We start from the raw sequence: 20,543 nt of genomic DNA, 5'->3' as shown, positions 1-20,543 counted from the left end.
ACTGTATTGACGGTGCAATTCAGTAGTCAACACTCAAAAGTATGAACTGAGAAGAGATTTAGCAATTGGGTTGGATTTTGGATGTAACAACTAGAACCACGTTGACAGTTGAAACTTAAATATTCAGTTGAGTTGGTTGCCTCTAAACAGGGGTCCAATCTGTTCCCAATTTTCCATCCTACAACATCACTGCTAATGATAGTTATGACATTCTTGGGTTGTAATCAACCCAACTAGACAAATAAGGACAAGGTCCAAAAGAGGTGAAAACGAAGTTGATTGCTGGTTAGGTAAACGAACATTTGAAATAGATAAAATTAATTATAAAAAAAACTTGAAATGAGAGCTAATTGAACTTATTTTCAAATGTATGCGTCTAATTCTCAAACCTGAGGTATGAGTGTGTTTGTACTTGCTAACTGCGAACAACTAGTTTGATTTTAAAAAAGCCAAAGAAACTGCTCGCAGTTACTAGGGGTTGACCTTGTTTGACTAGGTTTTCCTTTATTCGCACTTACTAGGTGGGAACAGCTTGGTTGACTTTTTTTTGACCAGTTTACCTCTGTTCGCAGTTACTAACTGCGAACAATGCAAACAGTACCGAACTTGAACTCTAGAGCTGGAGGCGCTTACGTTTGAAAATAGGTTCAATTAGCTCTTATTTCAGGTTTTTTTTTTAAATTAATCTTATCTATTTCAAATTTCCAAAGTAAATTAAGCTTTTCTAAGCCCAAGATTTACTGGCTATGTTTTTCCAAATACCCGGAAAGAAGGGGAGATTTCAAGAAGATGTTTGTTTTTTATTTTGTTTCTATATTACTGGCTCCTTTTCCTGATTTAACGCTGAAAAGGTTGATTTACCCTTGTATTGTTGATGCGTCGGCAATTAAAAGTTTTGACTGGTGTTCATCCACCTTGTATAATCTTTATTAAAGGTTAGCATTGAAATTTTATGTCTGCTACTGTTATCGGTTTCCTCATCATGGGATGCCATATTCAAGTACTCTTCCATTAATTAAAAATCTATTTGAGGATCATCTCAAAAGCATATTCAATTTAGAGACATCCTTAGGTTTTGGGAAAGGGATTCTCGCTGCTCAAGGCTTTTCGGTCACAAATTGGTGTAAAGAAGGTGCTGCTGCTCAAGCTGAGGAGATCAATGACCTTTCTTAATTCTGATTAAACCCTGTTGTGGGTTCTTCTGAAGAAAGATTTGTCATCTATTTTTTCAATGTCATGGGCCACCGATGAGTTTTCTTTTCATTGTACGCGTGTAGCACATTTTAATTGAATTTTAGAAAAATTTAAGCGAAAAAATAAAAAAAATAAAGCAAATAAGCTAAAATCTAAACTTTTCCCAAAAGTAAGCGTCCGAACCCCAAAGCTGTGCTTTGGAGCTGTTCGCAGTTAGTAACTGCGAACAGCTATAAAAGACAAAAGAGCTGTTCGCAGTTACTAACTGCGAACAGCTATAAAAGACAAAACAGACTGTTCGCAGTTAGTAACTGCGAACAGTCTGTTTTGTCTTTTATATCTGTTCGCAGTTACTAACTGCGGACAGCTAATTAATTTTTTTTTCCTTTATTTTTGAGTTGTTGTTTGTTGTAATTGCACTAGAGACATTAGAATAGGTAATTACAAGTCGATGTATTTTTAAGGCGGCATGATTCATCGCCAAAACTCCGATCATTCATAAGTCAAAGTTTGGGGCTTATGATAAAGTAATTAAACATGTATATACAACAAAATATACACAAATGTTTGAAATATACAAGTCAATTAAAATATATATATATATATATGTACATAGTCGAACCAAATACACAAAAGGTAATCGTTAACGCTCACGAACCCTCATTTACCTTATCCAACTGAGTTGGTCTCCTTCGCCTCATACGATAGAAAGAGGCGTTCGCGTGACGCTCTGGCAGTGGAGGGGATTGGTACTGTGATGGCTGTGATGGCCCAGCCTGCGAGGTCCCCGCAGCGTCAACGGGATATGAATGATCAATCTCCTCCAAATGGTAGTCATAAGAAGGAGAGCATGCCATGTGCGTATGGGAGATAGTCGGTGAGTGTTGTGCAGCGACTTCCGGTATGAAGTGCTGGAACTGCGAGCCGACGAGCATGCCATGCGCAATCTCCCTCACCGGCTCCTCCTGGCTGTACCGAATCACGTTTGCCGCACCTTGTGCCTGCAATTAATATTTAGATAATGTAACATTTTATTATTTAATTGGCAACTTAATCAAATAAATGCAAATGAAGACTTACAAAATTGGGTCATCGTAGGCGCAACAGGTGCGTAATGTGCTGCTTCCAAGATGGCACGTGGTGTCATCCATCGGCGCGTGATGGAGAGGAACCACGGCATATAGTCAGTTGTAGTAGGTGCGCCGACAACATCGATCGGCGCACCTTGTGCCAGCAGCTCAAGTCTATGAGAAATGGGATTTTGCGAAAAACAGAAACTGATCTGAATTTGTATATCAGGTCTGTTCGCAGTTACTAACTGCGAACAGCTCCAAAGCACAGCTTTGGGGTTCGGACGCTTACTTTTGGGAAAAGTTTAGATTTTAGCTTATTTGCTTCATTTTTTTATTTTTTCGCTTAAATTTTTCTAAAATTCATTTTAATTTGATATTATCAATATTTTCAATTAACATTGTGAATTGGGCCGGGCTTTTGAGAGGCGTCTCTTAAAGAGACAGTCTCTTATGAGACTTAGTTTGTTGTTAATGTTCTTATTGAATTTACTTAGTAATTTTAATTAATGTTGTTATGTTATTTTATTAGTATATGTCAAAGCTTCATTCAATGGAAGAACATTGTCATTATGGTCATGAAGTCAAATATGATTGTGATAGGAGTGACTTTAATCCTTATTGTCGATATATTGTTTGTCTATTTTTTCATGATGAAGGATTGAAATTTAATATTAGATATTTTGTATTAGAGATTTCTCCGAGAAAATGTAATATTTAGTTTATTTAAGACCCCTAATTACATTAATATGAATTTAAATGATAATTGGGCTAAAATCATAAAGATTTTTTACTTGAAGCAAAAATAGATGATAAAAAAATGAAGAAGAAATTCAAGAAGAGAAAACAAAGGCTCTCACTAAAACAGATATATCTCTCAGATAGTAAGAATGTTTTCTGAGATTTCATTTGAAGTTTAAATTAAGGATCTTATGATTGATATAATATAATACATGCCAAAAACGATAACTGAGCAGGAAGATATGGTTGTTTAAATTTTAGTGTGTAAAGAATGTGTGAAGAGGTGCAGGAAAGCAAAATACTAATTATGGATGGGGTTTGGACTTATAAGCATCGCCATGAAAGGGAAACAACAAGCAAATTGAGAAGGTGAATGGTTTTAAATCTAATAAGAAACGTTTATTGTTCCTAAGCCACAAGACATTAGGGTTGGTAGCACTTATCCTAATTATGTGTCTTTGGTGGCGGTGAAGATAAAACAAGAAATACTTTTGTTAGAAACAGTCTCTTAGATATACACAAGTTCAAAACAAACAACTCAAGCCGATAAATTGGACTTTTTAACGCATGTATGAAATGTTTCTCTCCTTGAAATTCATAATAGCAAAACAGAAGAGCTATTATTTTTGGACATCAAGTTCAAGAAGGATTAAAGAAACAGACTGAGAAACTGATGGATAGTTGACACCAAACAAGTATGTTACTTATGCAGCACACCCTTAAGGAGAAATTTTATTTCCAAAGGCTATGTCACTCGGACTCTTCGTTTTGCTTTAAAGATCTGTGTCGGATCTTTGGTAAAATTGAATATTTAGACGCATACCAGTATCCAACATCAGACTCGAGTCCATGTAATATAGACCTAAGGCTACCAAGTTAAACAGTAGTTGATACAGTTCAAATTAAGAACCATAAAAAAAAAAAGGATAAAAGGACTGTTATTCCTACAGTCTAAACCAAACAGAATCACCGAGGTTTGACAGTATTTAGCACCTCCTGCACACATCAACATAGAAGCAAATAGAAGGCTTTTACACATGAAGAAATATAACATATGACAAGAGTTGGCATATATAATCTGTGCAGCAACTTTTGGAAAGAGTTGGGGTTAGCTATCTGCATTCTTTCCGTTGTTTTCTTGCACTTGCCGCACAAATTGCCCCCGAACTCGAGGTCTTTGATCCGCTAACTTCTTTCTGCTCTGATACCGCACCTAATGACATCATACACCAATAATTACCAACTCATCTCACTTTCACGGCTCGTTTGGTAGGTGGTAATAAACGGCAGTGATGAGAATGAAAAATTAGTGTAATTTTAGTTAAAAATTTCATGGCTAAGTTGATGGCCATGCTTGTCCAACTTCAATCATTTCATTTTCTTGATAAAACTCATTCCAATGCATTACCATTGGGAGATGTGGTATTAAGTGGTAATGGAAATTTATAAACAAAACTTCTTTTGTGATCAAAGTTTGATCACCATGGGAATGACATGAAACTTTTGATGAAATTTTACACTATAAATCATGCCCATTACCATCATTTAGTACCACTAACCAAACGGGTCATCAGGGTAAGTAATAAGGACTTGTGAAAAATTATGCTTGATATATTAATAACTAAAAATAAAAAGAAAAATTATGCTTAGATTGATGATTAAAAATAGTATTACCTTTTTGTCAAAACATCTTTCTTTGCGCTTCTGACGGAATTTATTCAAGGCAGCTTCTCGCTGCACCAATCGACTTTGGTCTACACCAACACCACTACCACTGCCACTTCCACTACCGCTGCCATTATCGACACCGTCTTTTGCAGTGATCTCACTATCAGTGACTGTGTTTGTCATGTCAGCATTTACAACAGCACTACTTCCATTAATGAAATTGCTCCCATGATTACTTCCACAGCCACTGCCATTCAAACTGCCGTTGCCAACATCTGCTTTAGTTGGAGCTTTGCAAGTGTTTGAGGACCCACTTTGTGGGGGTGTGGTTCCGTCCATGCTTTTCGACATATCTTCTTGAGCAGGTACCTTCTGTTGTTTCCGAGCACTATGTAGATTATGATGATGATGATAATGATGGTGGTGCTGGATCTTGTGCTGCTCCGTGCTCACGTCATTCTCTTTCGGAAGGCCAGCATGATGAGAAAAATTCACTGTTGATTTTGTTGGTGCCTTGTCATTAACCAATATGGGCTTTGTGGAAGACATATTAGTCGTAGAGTCCATATTATTGTTGTTACTGCTGCTATTCAAAATTTGATTCGGAGGATCTGAATTGGATTGCTTTGCAGCTTCCGAACTATTGTTTGGCGGAGAGCAACTCCCAATGTTACCATTTTGACCCTGGTTACCATTTGAGCCCATGTCATACCTGCAATGATTTTGAGAATTAATCATTGTCCGGTATCAAAATTTCAAGTAAAACTCTATCATACCTAGTGAAGGCCGAAAGCTGTGATTGCCTGACGATATTCTGCTCCGACAAATTAGTACTTGTGTAAGCAACGTCGCCTAGCCGCTTCAGGCTGAGCTCAAGGGACGGTAAATCTTCAACAAGTTGCTTGACTTTATCTTTACCATTAGAAATTTCGGAACTAGGAGGTGGTGCATCGGATACTATTCGTTCTCTACGATATTCATCATTGCTGACAGCTTCTCCTGGTGGCTTCTTAGCGTGCTTGATCCACTCGCCTTTCCGTTTATCACTGCTCATTTTCAGGATCTCCTCGTCAAAATTTTGGCCATCATTTTTGAGGTTGAGGTCTAACTGTGATGATTTGTTTTTCTCAACTAAGTTCACCTTTCGGTTTGGTCCATTCAACTGTGAATCTGCACTTTTAGGTACTCTAATCTTCAAGTCCTTTCCCATCGAGACATTGTCTACTATAGGTGGACACTATGTCATTGGATGGTTGAGCTGTTAAAACTTTTATCGAATACACTAGCACATACCAAGTTTATTATCCTGCCCGTCATGTTCTTCAGGGGCTACAGGCATCCAGCTGCTGGCAAATGCCTCCGGCATCGGATAAATGACTTGAGCACAAGTGCTATCCGGAGGGTCATTGTCCCAAGAAGATGGCCGTTGGGGGCTCTCCACTTCTGCAGCCCGTTTTGTCCATGAACTCTGAGTGACGAAAAAAAACAAAAGTAGAAGCCAAGATCAAGCTAAGTGCAATTTAATGTGAAACAACAATGTCAAATCCTTGGTCCCTAAAATATATAGTCGGCTACAAGACCTAAAACAAATCAACGCTGGAAATCATCACTAACAAAGATTATGCTTTCTTCGCCTCAATCTAATACCGATCTAAATAGAGAATCATTAACCGAGACAGCTTCATTATCTATGTTGGAGACTTGTTATAAATCCTATTTGAAGGTGTAGTAAACGTAGCCTAGAGCTATTTGCATTTGATCCCAGACATGAAACGATACAAAAACAACATAAATCATGTCACCTAACTTGTAACTTAATCAGTCACCAGCAGTTACTAACCAATGAACAACTACTTGTCCTTACTAGGCACTCTCCCGGAACTTTATTTCATTAACCATTTGATAGGTAGGAGACATGGCATTTACCATTACTATATCGTAGACAATGATCCATAAAACAATCTCCCTTGCAATAGCCTATTGAGAATTTCGTGAGCAGATTGTAATGTAATACACAAGGTTATCAAGATTGTGACGCTACTTTGGATCGGTGAGGGCATATAGAATCAAGTCGTTGGGTCAGATCTAGAATAGTACAATCCTACTAAATAACTAAAATTTGATAATATATAGTTTATATATGTTAAAATAATTCATATTGTGTGATTAAGAATCCTAGAAGTGAAATTAAATTGCTAAAAGTTATACAGATGTTAACGTATTACATAATAATAGGTATAACACATTCAGTAACATTAATGCATTAGTAATTAAGTTATTTTATCCTTCGATTTTATGCAATGATTATGATAAATACTTCATACAAAAAGTGATAACAATTAATATTTATATGTGTTAATGAATTCATCGTCATATTTTTCTTGCATAATATAAGTGCAAATGAAAAAAGATTAAAAAGAGCAAGAACAAGTTGTTTGTAGAATCGATAAATCATGAGCGATCCTTCAGCGATTCTTACAAATCCTAAGCGATCTTATACTTTCCTCAATTCTATGACTGATTTGGATCATTTGGATGTTAAATGATCGTAGGTTCTAACTATGGTAATACATGAAAGCCATTTGATATTACCGTATGTGACATGACACAGTTATATAGGCATCCCTAGTTTGGACAAAGCAAACTATCCTCAAACGTAAAGAGAAAAGTTGGAAAGAGGTAAACATGAAAGGGAAAGGTGATCAAGCTACAAGGAATCACGATTTGATCATGTTTACCCAAGTGCATACAATTTACATTAAGCTTTCGGTCAGTTCTCTTCAAGAACTAAGGATTGTCAACAGATTTGAATTAAGATGTGTCTGGTTTACCCAAATGCATGATGACCAAGGCCAAAGAAGCCCGAACAAAGTCCTCTTAAAAGGGTGTTAACCAGATGCAGTCAAAACCAATTACCCAAGTGTAGCACTGTGTATTTAATCTTGGATGGAGGTCCACCAAAATAGATGAAGAAAAAGTATGAATGATGTTATAATCAAAGGTTATTGTTGTTTGTAGAGAATAGAGATGGTGAGGATAAAATTAGCGATTGTAATGTTACAGTTGCTATTACTGATAGAAAGCATTTTTCCAATTACTCCCTTTGACCTTCTTAGTTTGAAACACTCAACCTTAAATTTCAGAGCTTTTGAGTGAAGTATTGCAAAGTGCAAACTCAAAGAGACGGACTAGTAGTTAGAAAGCTACGTCACCGAAGGAAGTTTTATTCCATTCAATTCACTTGACCAAAATAGTTGCATTTTTAGGGGAGCTCGTTCCCGTCCTTCTAGTTACTCTGTTTCTTTCTTTTTCTCTACGTGATTCGATGGTCACTCAGTGTCTCAACTCTCAAATGATAAAACACACATTAGATTTGATATAGGTAATAGGACACTAATGAGGATGATTGACACAGCAGCCCACATATTTTTTTTATGTATTAGTAGTAGCTTGATATTGTGCATTCTTAAGTGTTAAGACCTTTTTTTATTTTTTTGATTTATTTTTATTTGTAATAAACTTAACAATCATGATCCCAACTATTCATGATTTTCCCAAAAAAATCTCAAATAACTAAGAGTTATCTCAACTTTTAGCCTAGCTTCCAAAAACACTCCAGTTCATGCTTCCTCTCTTGCTATCATTCATCAATTTGAGACCATTTTAAGGAAGGAGGCTGGAATCGATACCTGGGCTTGTTCCGAGACTTGAGGTAAAGTATAGTTCATTGTTTTTTAGAAGATTACCAATGATTGAGAACTTGAGATTAATATATTAAATTTTTCTTAGCGTTTTGGGTTTGCCCTGCTCTGAAGACCTCACTTCTTCACGCAAGGTTAGCGGTAAATTTCATCTTCTTCGTATAAAATGAAAAGAATGGTTTAATTTAGTATGGAACATAAAAAGCTTTATATAAAAGGGGTCCCAAGCATACATGAAAAAGAAAAGTCGTTGAACCCTGTCTTCTTCAACAAATAATTCATATGTATGGGTTCGCACTTTCCAGTACACCAAACCATTTGCAAAAATTACTTCCTTAAAATTAGTGTATGCTATTGGATTAGGAGGTATCACACAGATCTGAATCACTTCATAGAACCAAGACTATCTCAATAACCCCGTCATCCACACAAGCATAAATCAGCGACACATTATGTTACGTAAGTAACCTATTCTATGAACGATTTCATACACTCTCTCTTAGCCAATATGTTGGTCAAACTAGATTCTCTGTACAACTAAAAAAGTTTTCCCACATAAATATTCTCTATTTAGTCAGAATTTGAAATGATTTAGTTCAAGGCTATTCAATATTCTTCTGAATAGTTATTTGCATCGACAGGGAAAGAGATACTGATATTTAGCAATTAGCACAACACTAAAAGGTAGGAAATTCTGATATTTAGCAGCAGACCACCAAGTGTGCAACCGCTGAAACAAAACAGAAGATATTCTTAACGCCAAAACAAATTATAGAATTCACTAGGAAGGATCGGACAATAGTTTACTTCTTGAGGAAAGGTAAAACGTCATTTTTTTCTCACGTGTCACCTTTTCTTTATTAAATTAAAAATGAGCTATCCACTTCTCTATATTAAACCGACTCATCATGGCTGATTGATCCTATCTATCATCAGTTAATGCTAATGTTCCTTTTGTTGTTCGATAGGTTGATGACATGCATGCATTATAATGATCAACATTATTGTTCCTATACCTCCCTCTTCCTACAGTACGGATGGACATTTAAGGGTCCCAGTCGCGTCTGGACCCGACCCTAACCCAGACCCTAATACACATATGATCCTCCCAAAATCAAAAAGAATGCAATGGTTACTGTGTTGATGTTTGATTGATATAAGTAGACAAACATAATGTCGTAAATGAATGTCTAAGAAACAAATACAGCTGTAGCTAAAATGAAGGAAGACAAGATACCAAGAGAAATTTAACTTCATCTTGGTATATTTCAAGACTACAAAAAGAGCGAAATTTTTAGGAAAAATTACCCAGAAAAATCCAACCTCTCATTGATTTTCCTACAATAATCCGAATTTTTGATTAACCATGAATAATCCCAATTTTAGGGCCACTTACCTAGAAATATTGTTGGCTAAATGGTGACCGATTTTTGCAAGTTAATTGCTAAAAAAAGAAAATAAAATATCAAATCAAAAATATTAAAAATTAAAAGTTGAAATCAAAATGTAAACTTACTTATTTCTCTTTTAAATTTTTTATACTTTCAAATTTTTTATAATTTTATTATGTATTTACATTTTATTTTTTCATGCAAAATGACTTATTGTATAGGTAAAAGGTTACCTTGATGCATTATTTGCAAGCTCCCCTTATAGTTGGAATTATTCACTTTTAATCAGAAGTTGGAATTATTGTAGAAAAATCAGTAAAATGTTGGATTATTCTAGGCAATACTTCAAAATTTTTATTGGGTCGGTATTAAAACGAGAATCTTCATGGTTCATCTGCACCTATGCAAATGTAATATAAGATCCTGAACCAAAGAATATTACTTGTGGATTGCCTAAAATCCCTTAAATTGGCTCCCGCGTAGGTAAGTTAAGGTAGGCCAACTTTAACAGCTTACCCTTATAACAGCAAAAAGTCCTTTTTCTATTTGACCCTTGATATGCAACCACCTTTAAAATTATCACATTAGTCAAAATGTAATCTACAATGTCAACCTATTTTGTTATAACAGTTCAGTGATACCTGAGTGCCACTTCCATTGTCACTTCCATCCCGAGCTTGTAAACCAATACTTATGTTCTCGTCTTCATCATTGCTGTCAGTGTCATTGTCTGACTCTTCGGCATACTTGGGTCCAACAGATTTTTCATTCCGTATGCAGCTTTCACTCGCACTACCACTAGACTAAGAACATAACAAGGAAAAACAAAAAGATTCAAAGAAAGCGACAGTAATTGTACGCCTAAAGATCAAATGAATGAGTTGCATAATAGTTTTCAATAACAAAAGAAAATGCTTTTTAAAAGTTAACAAAAAGAGTGTGCACCAGTTGGAAGGGAAGCGATAAAGAGTGGCTACAAAAGATGGAGGAGTTAAAGGTTGAAAGGTTTGTACATCAGGGTGTTTGAAGGTTTGATTCGGAAAATTACATCAAAGTGATGTAGTACAATCACTAGAATATCTTCATCATGAAAGAAAACCGAGGAATTTTATTTTTGTTTGGCTTCTTTACACTTGTTCAACTCGAGAGTTGAGGGTTTGAGTATGATAGAGTTTAAACCAATAAGAATGCGAAATAAAGAGGAGTTTCAGGATATAAAAGATACTAAATGTGGTTTTAGTCTTTTAAGAATTATTGGTTTTGAAGCATAATTTATAATACCTCCATCGAGAAGAGAGATCGGGTTGTTAAAAATCAATTTAAGTAAAGCAAAAAAAAAAATAAAGCTAAGAACTTACACTATGACACCTCCTCCAAACATGCTGCCAAAGGTTTTTAAGTTCATTTTTTCTTATAGGCTTCAGCAGAAAGTCAGCAGCACCCTTGGACAAGCACTTTAGAACTATACCCATTGAATCATGCGATGACATCACTGTACGCAAAATTCACAAAAGTGTGCAGGTGAAAGCTTCACACATTAAAATCTAAAAAATCAAAGGACGACATATACACAAACAAACACTGAAAAAACACAAATCACATACATAACATGCTCTAAATACCAAAAGAAACGAGAACTCACTAATCACAGGAACATTTTGGCAGCTTTTGTGACTCATTATCTTGGACAGAAGACCAATACCAGATAGTCCAGGCATGACTACTTCAGTCAAGACTAGGTCAATCTGATTGTTCAAGTCTTCCAAGATTTTCCATGCTTCAATACCATTTGATACCGCTACAACTACAAATGGCAAAATCATGAGTTCACCAATTGATGAAATGAAGGAGTACAAAACAGGAGTACTTATTTTAAACTCAACTCTTGTATAATGAAACAATGACCTTTATGTTTGTCCCCGTGGATTGTAAATAATAAAAAAAAGTGATGATATGGTATTTGATCACTGACATGCTAAAACTTGGGCAACAAAGTAAACAGAAGAGAATAGTAGGCCATAACAATTTAGAGTAACATCTATCAAATTTCACATAATAACAAGAACTAGAGCATTAAATAACAACAACAATAGCAATAGCAATCGCGGTAACAAAAACACTAACACTAACACTAACAATAACAATAACAATAACAATAATAATAATACCATACGAATAAGAATAAGAATCATAGTGCAAAAATAAGGCCGCATTAACAATATCAACAACAACAACAACAACAACAACAACAACAACAACAACAACAACAACAACAACAACAACAACAACAACAACAACAACAACAACAACAACAATAATAATAATAATAATAATAATAATAATAATAAGAAATAATAATAATAACAATAATTTGCGAATTACAGCCCTCAAGTTTAGGGCTTTTGCAAATTACAGCAACCAAAGTATCAAAGTCTATACCATTCAGGCCAAGTAACCATTGACCAACCCTAATCACCTTTGACCAGCCTAAATGACCATTGATCATTACTAATTATCGGAGCCTAACCTTGTGTTTAAGCACTTTAATGTCGTTTTCACCCATCATAACGATATTTTTTCAAAAAACAAACGTCGCGATTAATCTTATGGGGTAACTCTTTCGGGAATCTAGCTGAAACAAGTACTTATTCGCCTATTTTCCGGCACATAGACCGAAAAAGATACTTAACGTCCTTTTTACATAGCAAAATGATATTTTTTGAAAAAAGGACGTTGTGATTAACCTAATGGAATAAATATGACATTAGATATCTTTTTCATTCTACATGCCGGAAAATAGGTGAAGAAGTACTTGTTTCGATTGGATTTCCGAAAAAGTTACCCCATAAGGTTAATTGCGACGTTTTTTGAAAAAAATATCGTTATTACCCGTAATAACGACATTATAGTGCTAAAAAACAAGGGTACACATTGGTAATAAGTCAAAGGTGATTGGGGATGGTCAACAAAAGTCAAAGGTGATTAATAATGGTCAACGCTCATTTAGGCTAGTTGAAGGTTATTTGGGTTGGTCAGCGCTCACTTGGCCTGAATGATGAACTAAAAAACTTGGTGATTTGTATTAAAGTGAGTCGAGCTCGACACTTAGTGAAGTTTTAAACGAAAATCACATAAATAGAATTTTGAGTTAATAGTTGTATTTTTGATGAACTACTATTATTATGCAATAGTATACCCATAGATAAATTGTATATGAGGTACTTTTAGTGGATAATTAATTAATTAATTAATTAATTAGTTAATTATTTTATACATGATCAAAATTATATATACCCATACTTTAAATGATCTATAACAATCAAAGTCAATGGGTAATGATATTTTAATAGGGAGATGTTGAAAATGGAGTCTTGTCTCAGTTAGAGCCACTTTCCCCAGGCGGAACCTAGGTTCGGTTATTGCTAGTGAATCCCCTTCCCTTAGCTTACCCTAAAACCCGAAAAGGGAAATGTCAGAATAATATTTTCTACATTTGATGTCAGAAGAAATTTTTCTCTAAGCTTTTCTCGACAAATAACATTGTAACGGTTAAATATCAAAAAGTTAATGCGCTACCGGGATTAACGTCGCGGCAAATCACTAACATGTTAGATAGCAACCGTTAAATAACATAACGACGAGATTTTGTTCCATGTTTGAATGTGAAAAAGACAATAATTTTCCTACACTTTGTGTCTAGAAGATACCTAAAAAAAAGCATTTTATTTGATTTAAGTACACGAAACCCATATAACCGATAAGAGAACACCTGTGAAAATGTTAAAAACTCTCACTAACCATGGCCTTCCCTTAAACATCAAAACGTGGAACATTTGATAAAAACAGCGTGCCCTAACCAAGACTCTTATGCTCTTTATTATAACATTCAACAAAAGAACAACCCATATCGACATAGCCTTGGTCAATATTTTTCCCTCATTTACATTCTTTTCATGATCAATATTGATGAATTATGTGTGTTACATGCATAGTTTACAAAATAAATGAAAATCAAGGCATGCTCAGTCAGATAATACATCAATTAGAAGTTAAAAAAATATATATAATCTTGTAAACAGAAGTACCAACATATGCAATATTCAAATTGGTAAGTTGCATCACTAAAGATGAAAAGACTTCTTTGGAAAAACATGAGATAAAATTAGAATGTTTTGTGACTATTTCACATTTTATAAATAATGTCAAAGACCTCATTAGAAAAAGATGAGATAAGTTTAGATTGTTACAAAACTTAAGCCATTACAATATAAACCCCTTTAAAGAATACATATTATTGGTTTAGGGGTGAAGTCAACCAACTTGAGGGAGCCAATTGCAAGACATTAGACCAGTGCTGCTAAGTGGCTCCCTGCTATGTTTAGACGATTACATGTACGCAATTTTGCCCTCACAATTACAAAGTGGTTAGTTTCCGTTGACCCTTGATTCCAAACATCACGTACAACTTCATATAAATAAGGACATAATTTAATTTTAATAACTATTTTAGTATAGCTCATTATACTCCAAAACCAATTAGCTATAAATTTGTGGCTCCATTATATTTCAAGGCTTAGTTTACGGCAAAACAAAAGGACAAAAATGATTTTTAATATAAATACCCACCACTACAATATCACTCTTGAAATAATACTTATTTCCTTTTACCTTATTGCCAACAACTACACTAGAAACACAAAAACACTTTGGTCTCTTTTTATAACACCATCACATTAAAGAGTGAACTCCGTCCGTGAGTGCTTGTCGCTTATTATCGGTCCCATGCCCAGATGAAGGAGAGTGAGCAGTAAGTTAGTGACAATAAAATCAGTCTATCTTAGTCACATCATATGAACGTGAACCAAAAATCAATTCCATGGGGTACATCCCCTACTCAACGACGCGCTGCACTTAATAGGCCTTGGTGTAGTGAAAAGTATACAAAGGTTGCTAGGTCGTCATCCAGAAGTGATGCGCCATATTGCTTGAGTGTGGTGTCAAATGAGAAAGGGCAGGTTACCTATACTAGGACGTCGTCCAGAAACGAGGCGCCACATGACCCGAGTGTGGTGTCAAATGAGAAAGGGCACATAAGGTTTAATCATATGAGGTTAAGGAAAAACAAGGATCTTAGATTATAAACGAGATTTTGGAATATTGTTAGCTTAACCAGTTTACTGATGGATATCATGAAAATTAGAAAAATTAACAGTATATGTCTACAGGAGACAAAATGGGTCTGAAATAGGGCCAAAATGATAGTAGGTGAAGGCAGAAATATAAGCTGTGGTGTTCAGGACAAGATAGAAATCAAAATGGAGTTGATGTCTTTATGGATGAACGAACATCTAAGGATGTAGTAGAGCAAGAAAAACGAAACGATTATAAGAGTGGAAATTGTATATGGTAAAGAGATTTTGGATGACATAATTGCCAACGCACCACAATTGGAAATAGAAGAATCAATTAAAAGGAAATTATGGGAGGATCTCGATGATATGGTGCAAAATATACCAATGAATGAGAAGCTCTATATTGAAGGTGCTTTGAATTGGCACATAGGGGTATGTCGTAGTGGCTACAAAAATGTTTATGGAAATTTTAGCTATAGAACTAGTATTTTAGATTTTGCACTCTTATATGATTTGTGGGTTGCTAACACATGGTTTAAGAAAAGAGATAGTCATCTGGTTACTTTTCAAACTAGAATAGGATCAAATGGTGGAGATTATAAGCGGATAGTACTAAAGTTTTGTCAAGAAAGTTATCAAAGAAGCAGATAGAAAGATGACTTCGAATGCAGAGGATACATGGACAAAGATGAAAACTTGCATCATTCGAAGCTTAGCGAAGAATAAGAAAATCAAAACCAAAACAAAAGGTGCGAGGCGAAATTAAAGTCTTTAAAGGAGCTATTTGACAAACTAGATTTTAAAGGAGAATAATATATATATATATATATAGAATAGCAAAGAGGAGACAAGAAATAATATAAGACATAGGTTTAGTAACATGTATTAAGGATAAGGACTGAATATTCTAGTTATGGACGAGAACATTAAGGATCGATGGAGGGAGTATTTTGATGAGCTATTTTATGGAGGACAAGGACATGCTGTAGGGGGACACAACAATCGTTCCTTTAGATGAAAATAAATAAATTTAAGCGAAAAATACAAAACTTAGAGATGGATGTGACTTTGAAGGAAATAAAGCTAAAGAAAGCGTTTAAGCCATATGGTATACATATTAAGGTATGGAGATGCCTAGGGATGATTGGCGTGACCTGCTTATACTAATCTATTCAACAATAAATTAGGGGAAAAACAAAAAGCCTAATGATTGGAGAAGAAGTACTCTAGTGCCTATTTACAAGAACAAAGGAGATGTCCAAGATTGCTCTAACTGTCGAAGAATAAAAATTATGAGCCATACTATAAAGATATGGGAATGAGTGGACACAAATACGTATGCAGAAATGTACCTCTATATCAGAGAACCGATTCGGATTTATGCTAGGGATATCTATAACGAAAGCAATCCATCTTAAAAGACAAATGATGGATTACTATAAGGCTAGAAAAAGATACTTGCATATGGTTTTTATTAACTTGAAAAAAGCATACGACAAGGTACCAAGAGAAGTACTATTGGAACTAATATATTGGTTCTTTTTTGGGATTAAGGCTCTAGCATTGTTGTTGTGGTATCACATTTAAAGTGGATGATAGAAGAAACAGAATAGGTGACTACTACTCCCATGTTACAAATACAAGGCCATATTACCTTATCCTAAAGGTAGCAGGATTCAGCTTACAAAGCATGGAACTAACAATATCAAAGAAGTGATCTATGATGGTTGGTAGCATCTGACAATAACCATAATAATAAATCAAACTAAGCATTCCTGTTCCTATATTTAGACTGGGTCTTTTCCTTCGGTCTAAATACATGTCCGCTCTAGTCATCCCCTTTCTCAATAACAATTCATATAGTTCCCATTTGAGCTACTTGAAATCTTCATAATCCCTTAAATAGTCATGTTAGAACCTAGAATATTTCGACACTGTTTTGGACCAAAATCATGGGAACTTTAGAGTTGGACACTTGAACCAATACTTGAAGAGTTGAATCTAACAAGCATCTCTGAAATACTCCTCAATTTCATTCTTAAGGATAAAAATAAAATTAAAAAAAAAAAGAATTGAATGAACCTAAATTAAAAAGCTAAAAATATGAAACAAAGGAAATATACATCTTCTGCTGAATTTGTTGGACAGATATCTCTTCCCTCTTCTCTTTTCCCTCTCCACCTCCATTAGTGGATTTCCCTCAAATTTGTTGGACAGAAATTTACAGAAGAAGGCAATGCAAACCACAAGAGTAAATATTTTCCATAAATGAGTCGCTTTTAGGGAGTATGCTACACATGGACTCCCAATCTTCCTCACAAATCATCAATTAAAATAATGAATAACAAAAAGAATAAGCAACAAGCATGAAGTTTCAAAGAATATCATCTAAGTCAATCAAATGAATCTCAAAATGGATCAAACAAATCAAGTACCGATTCAGCCAATGCCCATGAATTTGTCGGAATAAACTCACCTTCATAGCTACAGTTCCGTAGCAAAGCAGTAACAATATGACATGTTGAGTCATCATTTTCGACAAGTAAAACCTTAGGAGATCCAGCAGGAAGAAACCTATCCCAACATACTCGTGCTTGGGATTGTACTTGTGGATGAGGCCCATGAGCCTCAACCGGAAGCTGAACAGAACTCAGAGAACGCCTGCTGTTTGCATCCTCGCCATCTTCAATAATTCTCAATTCATCCTCCTCCGAAAGCCACTGACCTTCACCTGCAACACCGCCCCTGCCTCCTCGTTTCTCAGCCTCTATATGTTTATTAAGTTCTGCTGTCCCCTTGGTAACACTAGGCCCATTGTCACTTTTTTGAACTAACCTCATTAATCAGATTCAAAATAATCAATTACTATAAAGAAAATGAATTTATCATGGAACTTATACCCATCATGTCTACTAAACAATCTCTGCATCTTGCATCTTTGAAGTGAAAATGCCTTCAAAATACAGGAGAGATGAAACCCTTCAATTAACCCTATTTTGATAGGGAAAAGAAAAGTTAATATCATCATACACACACTTAACAACAAAAAAAACATACTAAAACTAACAAATGAATCATTAGCTTTAATGGGTTGGGCCTCAGAGACGTCTCTCAGAGAAACTGTCTCTCTGGAGACGATCACTAATTAGCTTCCCCAAGCTATCATATCAATAAGAATCAACCCCAAATTTAGTAAATGAATCAAAATAAACCGAAATCAAAACCTAACTAGTTTCCCAATCACCCACTTATATAAAGTCATCTTCTTTGATAAGAGGGTGGTATGTAGCTTGAGCAGGATATACAGGGTATAATGAGGATGATAAAAAGCAAATTATTGACAAACAAGGGGAAAACCAACAAAAAGCAATTCAAAACAGAAACCCAAAAAAATCAGTAAATTTACATGTTAATATGTTATGCAAGTTTCAGATTACTAAAAGATATAACCTTTGATTTCAAATATAAAAGATCTAACCTTTAAAAAGAAAACTACCCATATTATACTATTTTCACAATCTAAAACAAAAGGAAGAAAAAGAAACAAAGAAATAACAAACTTACCATCTAAAAATTTAGTGATGAAGAGCTCAGCATGAATTTTTATACCTAAAGCTGTGAAAAAACATCAAAACAACAACAAAAATAAAGATTCAAAAATCAAACTAACAATTCAAACTCGGATTAGTTGAAAATTCATAAACCAAATTAGGGTTGTTCAACTTTATTTCAGTTTCAGATAAATATAAATTAAAATAAAACTTAAAGATGGAGCTTTTACTGGTTTTTGGAACTATAGTGGAGCTCAAGAATTATCCAAAGCTTAAATCTTGAATATTTTTTGGCCCAAATTCAGCTTTCAATAGATATGAAAAGTTTTTTTATTATTATTATTTTTTTTATTATGATATAAAATCTAAAAATGAATTTGGTTCTATGTGGGTGAAGGAACAGATCAGAAGATATAGGTAAAGAATTTAGTTAGAATATTACTACATTAAAATTTAGAAGAGAAAAAGAAAAATGATGACGTGGAGGAGAGAGGGGCAACTGAGAAGGACAGGTAGGATAACACGTAAGATGATTCTGCTGAAGTGGAAATTGAGATCCAAAGCTCTACGGAGAATAGAGTAAACGAGATCTAAATTGATCTCAGTAAATCAAATTTGTTGACACGTTGGATGCTGTGGGGAGAGTTAAAGGTTTGGTTTTTTTTTTGGTAATAATAAAATAAAAAGAAAAGCAAAAGTAATTATAAATGCTTTCTTGCGATTTATGATTAATTTATCCCTTGCCGCCTTTCATGGGCCCCACCCCCACGTCACCTCAATAAAAATCTGCATTTGCCAATTGCGATTTCTACATGGATGAGTGAGGCCATGTTGGAAACTAGTTGTGGTGCGCATCCGAACCCCTAAATTATATAATTAACTGTTATTAATATGGATTAAAAATAAATATTAATGTAAAAAAATATAAAAAATTATGTTTTAATATTATAAATGTTATTCCTTTTGTTTCTCAAAAAAGTTTTTATTTATCAATTTGAGGTGTTTTATTTGTTGTGCCATTAAGAATTTTTATATTTGTATTACAAGTTTTGGACAAAAATAATATTATTTATATCACTTTAATATTTTTATAATATTTATAGTCCCCATATATCTTTCACTAATTTTATTTTAATATTTTTATTAGAGGTGTTCATTCGGGTCATCGGGTCGGTTTCGGACGGGTGTAATTCGGCTCGGTTGGTTTTCGAATCAGTAAATTTTCGGTTGTATACAACAACGGGTCATACTCGGGTCAGATCGGTTGGTTACGGGTCGGTTTAACAACGGTTGTTCGCATTATCGGGTTCAAACCGGTTTGTTATCGGTTGAAATTCGAGTCGTGTGTCAATCGAGCTCGGGTTATCATCGGTCTTACATTAGTTCGGTTTTTCGGGCACAAATCGGGTTCGAGCTTTATTTTTCGAGTAGTTATCGGTTACGAACAACTATCGATCGGGTCAATATCGAAATAAGTTAATAGTCGGGTTTTTAATTGATGTATGCTCATTTTATGGCAGATCAATTTATTTCAATTAGTTTATAATATATATATATATATATATATATATATATATATATATATATATATATATATATATATATATATATATATATATATATTTATATTTATATATATATATATATATATATATATATATATGACTATTATTTAATAATGCATCATGTTGCTACTTTTGATAATTGATTAAGTATTAAAACTCGATAATCGAAACTCGATTTGTTTGAATGAATAATAAGAATAATCTAAACTATCTCATAGGCTATTAGAATATACATTACTCTATTACACTAATAATCGATTGTATTTCTAAGTTTGATAATTGAAACTTATTATATATAATAAAGTCAATTAGATTAATCAAGTAATCATAACCATTTTATATGATATTATGTATTTATACTTATTAGTGACCTTGAATACTTTAAAATAATAAATCTATTACGCTAATAATTCATCGTATTTAATTTAAAACTTAATAATGTTCGGAACTAGACCTATTGGAGTGAATGAAACTAATACAAACTATCTTATAGAGTTATAGTTACAGTTACAAATTATTATTTAGAGTTA

At 34.3% G+C, this 20,543-nt stretch overlaps 1 protein-coding gene across 6 annotated transcripts; it reads right to left on the bottom strand.

The window, feature by feature from the left end:
- Nucleotides 1-3,683: 3,683 nt before the first annotated feature.
- Nucleotides 3,684-18,832, bottom strand: LOC130803258 (two-component response regulator-like PRR73). Of its 6 annotated transcripts, XM_057667456.1 has the most exons (11): nt 18,679-18,829; nt 18,462-18,512; nt 17,798-17,888; nt 17,374-17,702; nt 11,408-11,569; nt 11,124-11,257; nt 10,407-10,568; nt 5,967-6,141; nt 5,450-5,897; nt 4,680-5,385; nt 3,684-4,218 (listed from the first exon to the last, which is right to left on the bottom strand). In XM_057667456.1, the coding sequence occupies exons 3-11, from the start codon at nt 17,824-17,826 to the stop codon at nt 4,114-4,116; spliced, it is 2,250 nt and encodes a 749-aa protein (XP_057523439.1). In that variant the 5' UTR covers nt 17,827-17,888; nt 18,462-18,512; nt 18,679-18,829; the 3' UTR covers nt 3,684-4,113. The 6 variants fall into 6 exon arrangements, with proteins under 6 accessions (XP_057523439.1, XP_057523437.1, XP_057523441.1 ...); XM_057667454.1 differs by having other exon boundaries at nt 17,374-17,888; nt 18,679-18,832; XM_057667458.1 differs by having other exon boundaries at nt 5,477-5,897; nt 17,374-17,888; nt 18,679-18,832.
- Nucleotides 18,833-20,543: the final 1,711 nt, after the last annotated feature.

This window comes from Amaranthus tricolor, chromosome 16 (genome assembly GCF_026212465.1).
Source record: "Amaranthus tricolor cultivar Red isolate AtriRed21 chromosome 16, ASM2621246v1, whole genome shotgun sequence".
NCBI lineage: Eukaryota > Viridiplantae > Streptophyta > Magnoliopsida > Caryophyllales > Amaranthaceae > Amaranthus > Amaranthus tricolor.
The sequence above is the reverse complement of the archived record's forward strand: the minus strand, read 5'-3'. Positions and strand labels throughout refer to the sequence as shown.

Excerpts from the sequence above, each read along its gene's own strand:
- LOC130803258 (XM_057667454.1), bottom strand. The coding sequence starts at position 17,737 with ATGAGGTTAGTTCAAAAAAGTGACAATGGGCCTAGTGTTACCAAGGGG. Across the intron at positions 11,570-17,373 it reads ACGGAACTGTAGCTATGAAG|TTGTAGCGGTATCAAATGGT; the intron begins GTGAGTTTATTC and ends TGCCATTTGTAG. Across the intron at positions 6,142-10,406 it reads ACAATGGAAGTGGCACTCAG|AGTTCATGGACAAAACGGGC; the intron begins GTATCACTGAAC and ends TTCGTCACTCAG.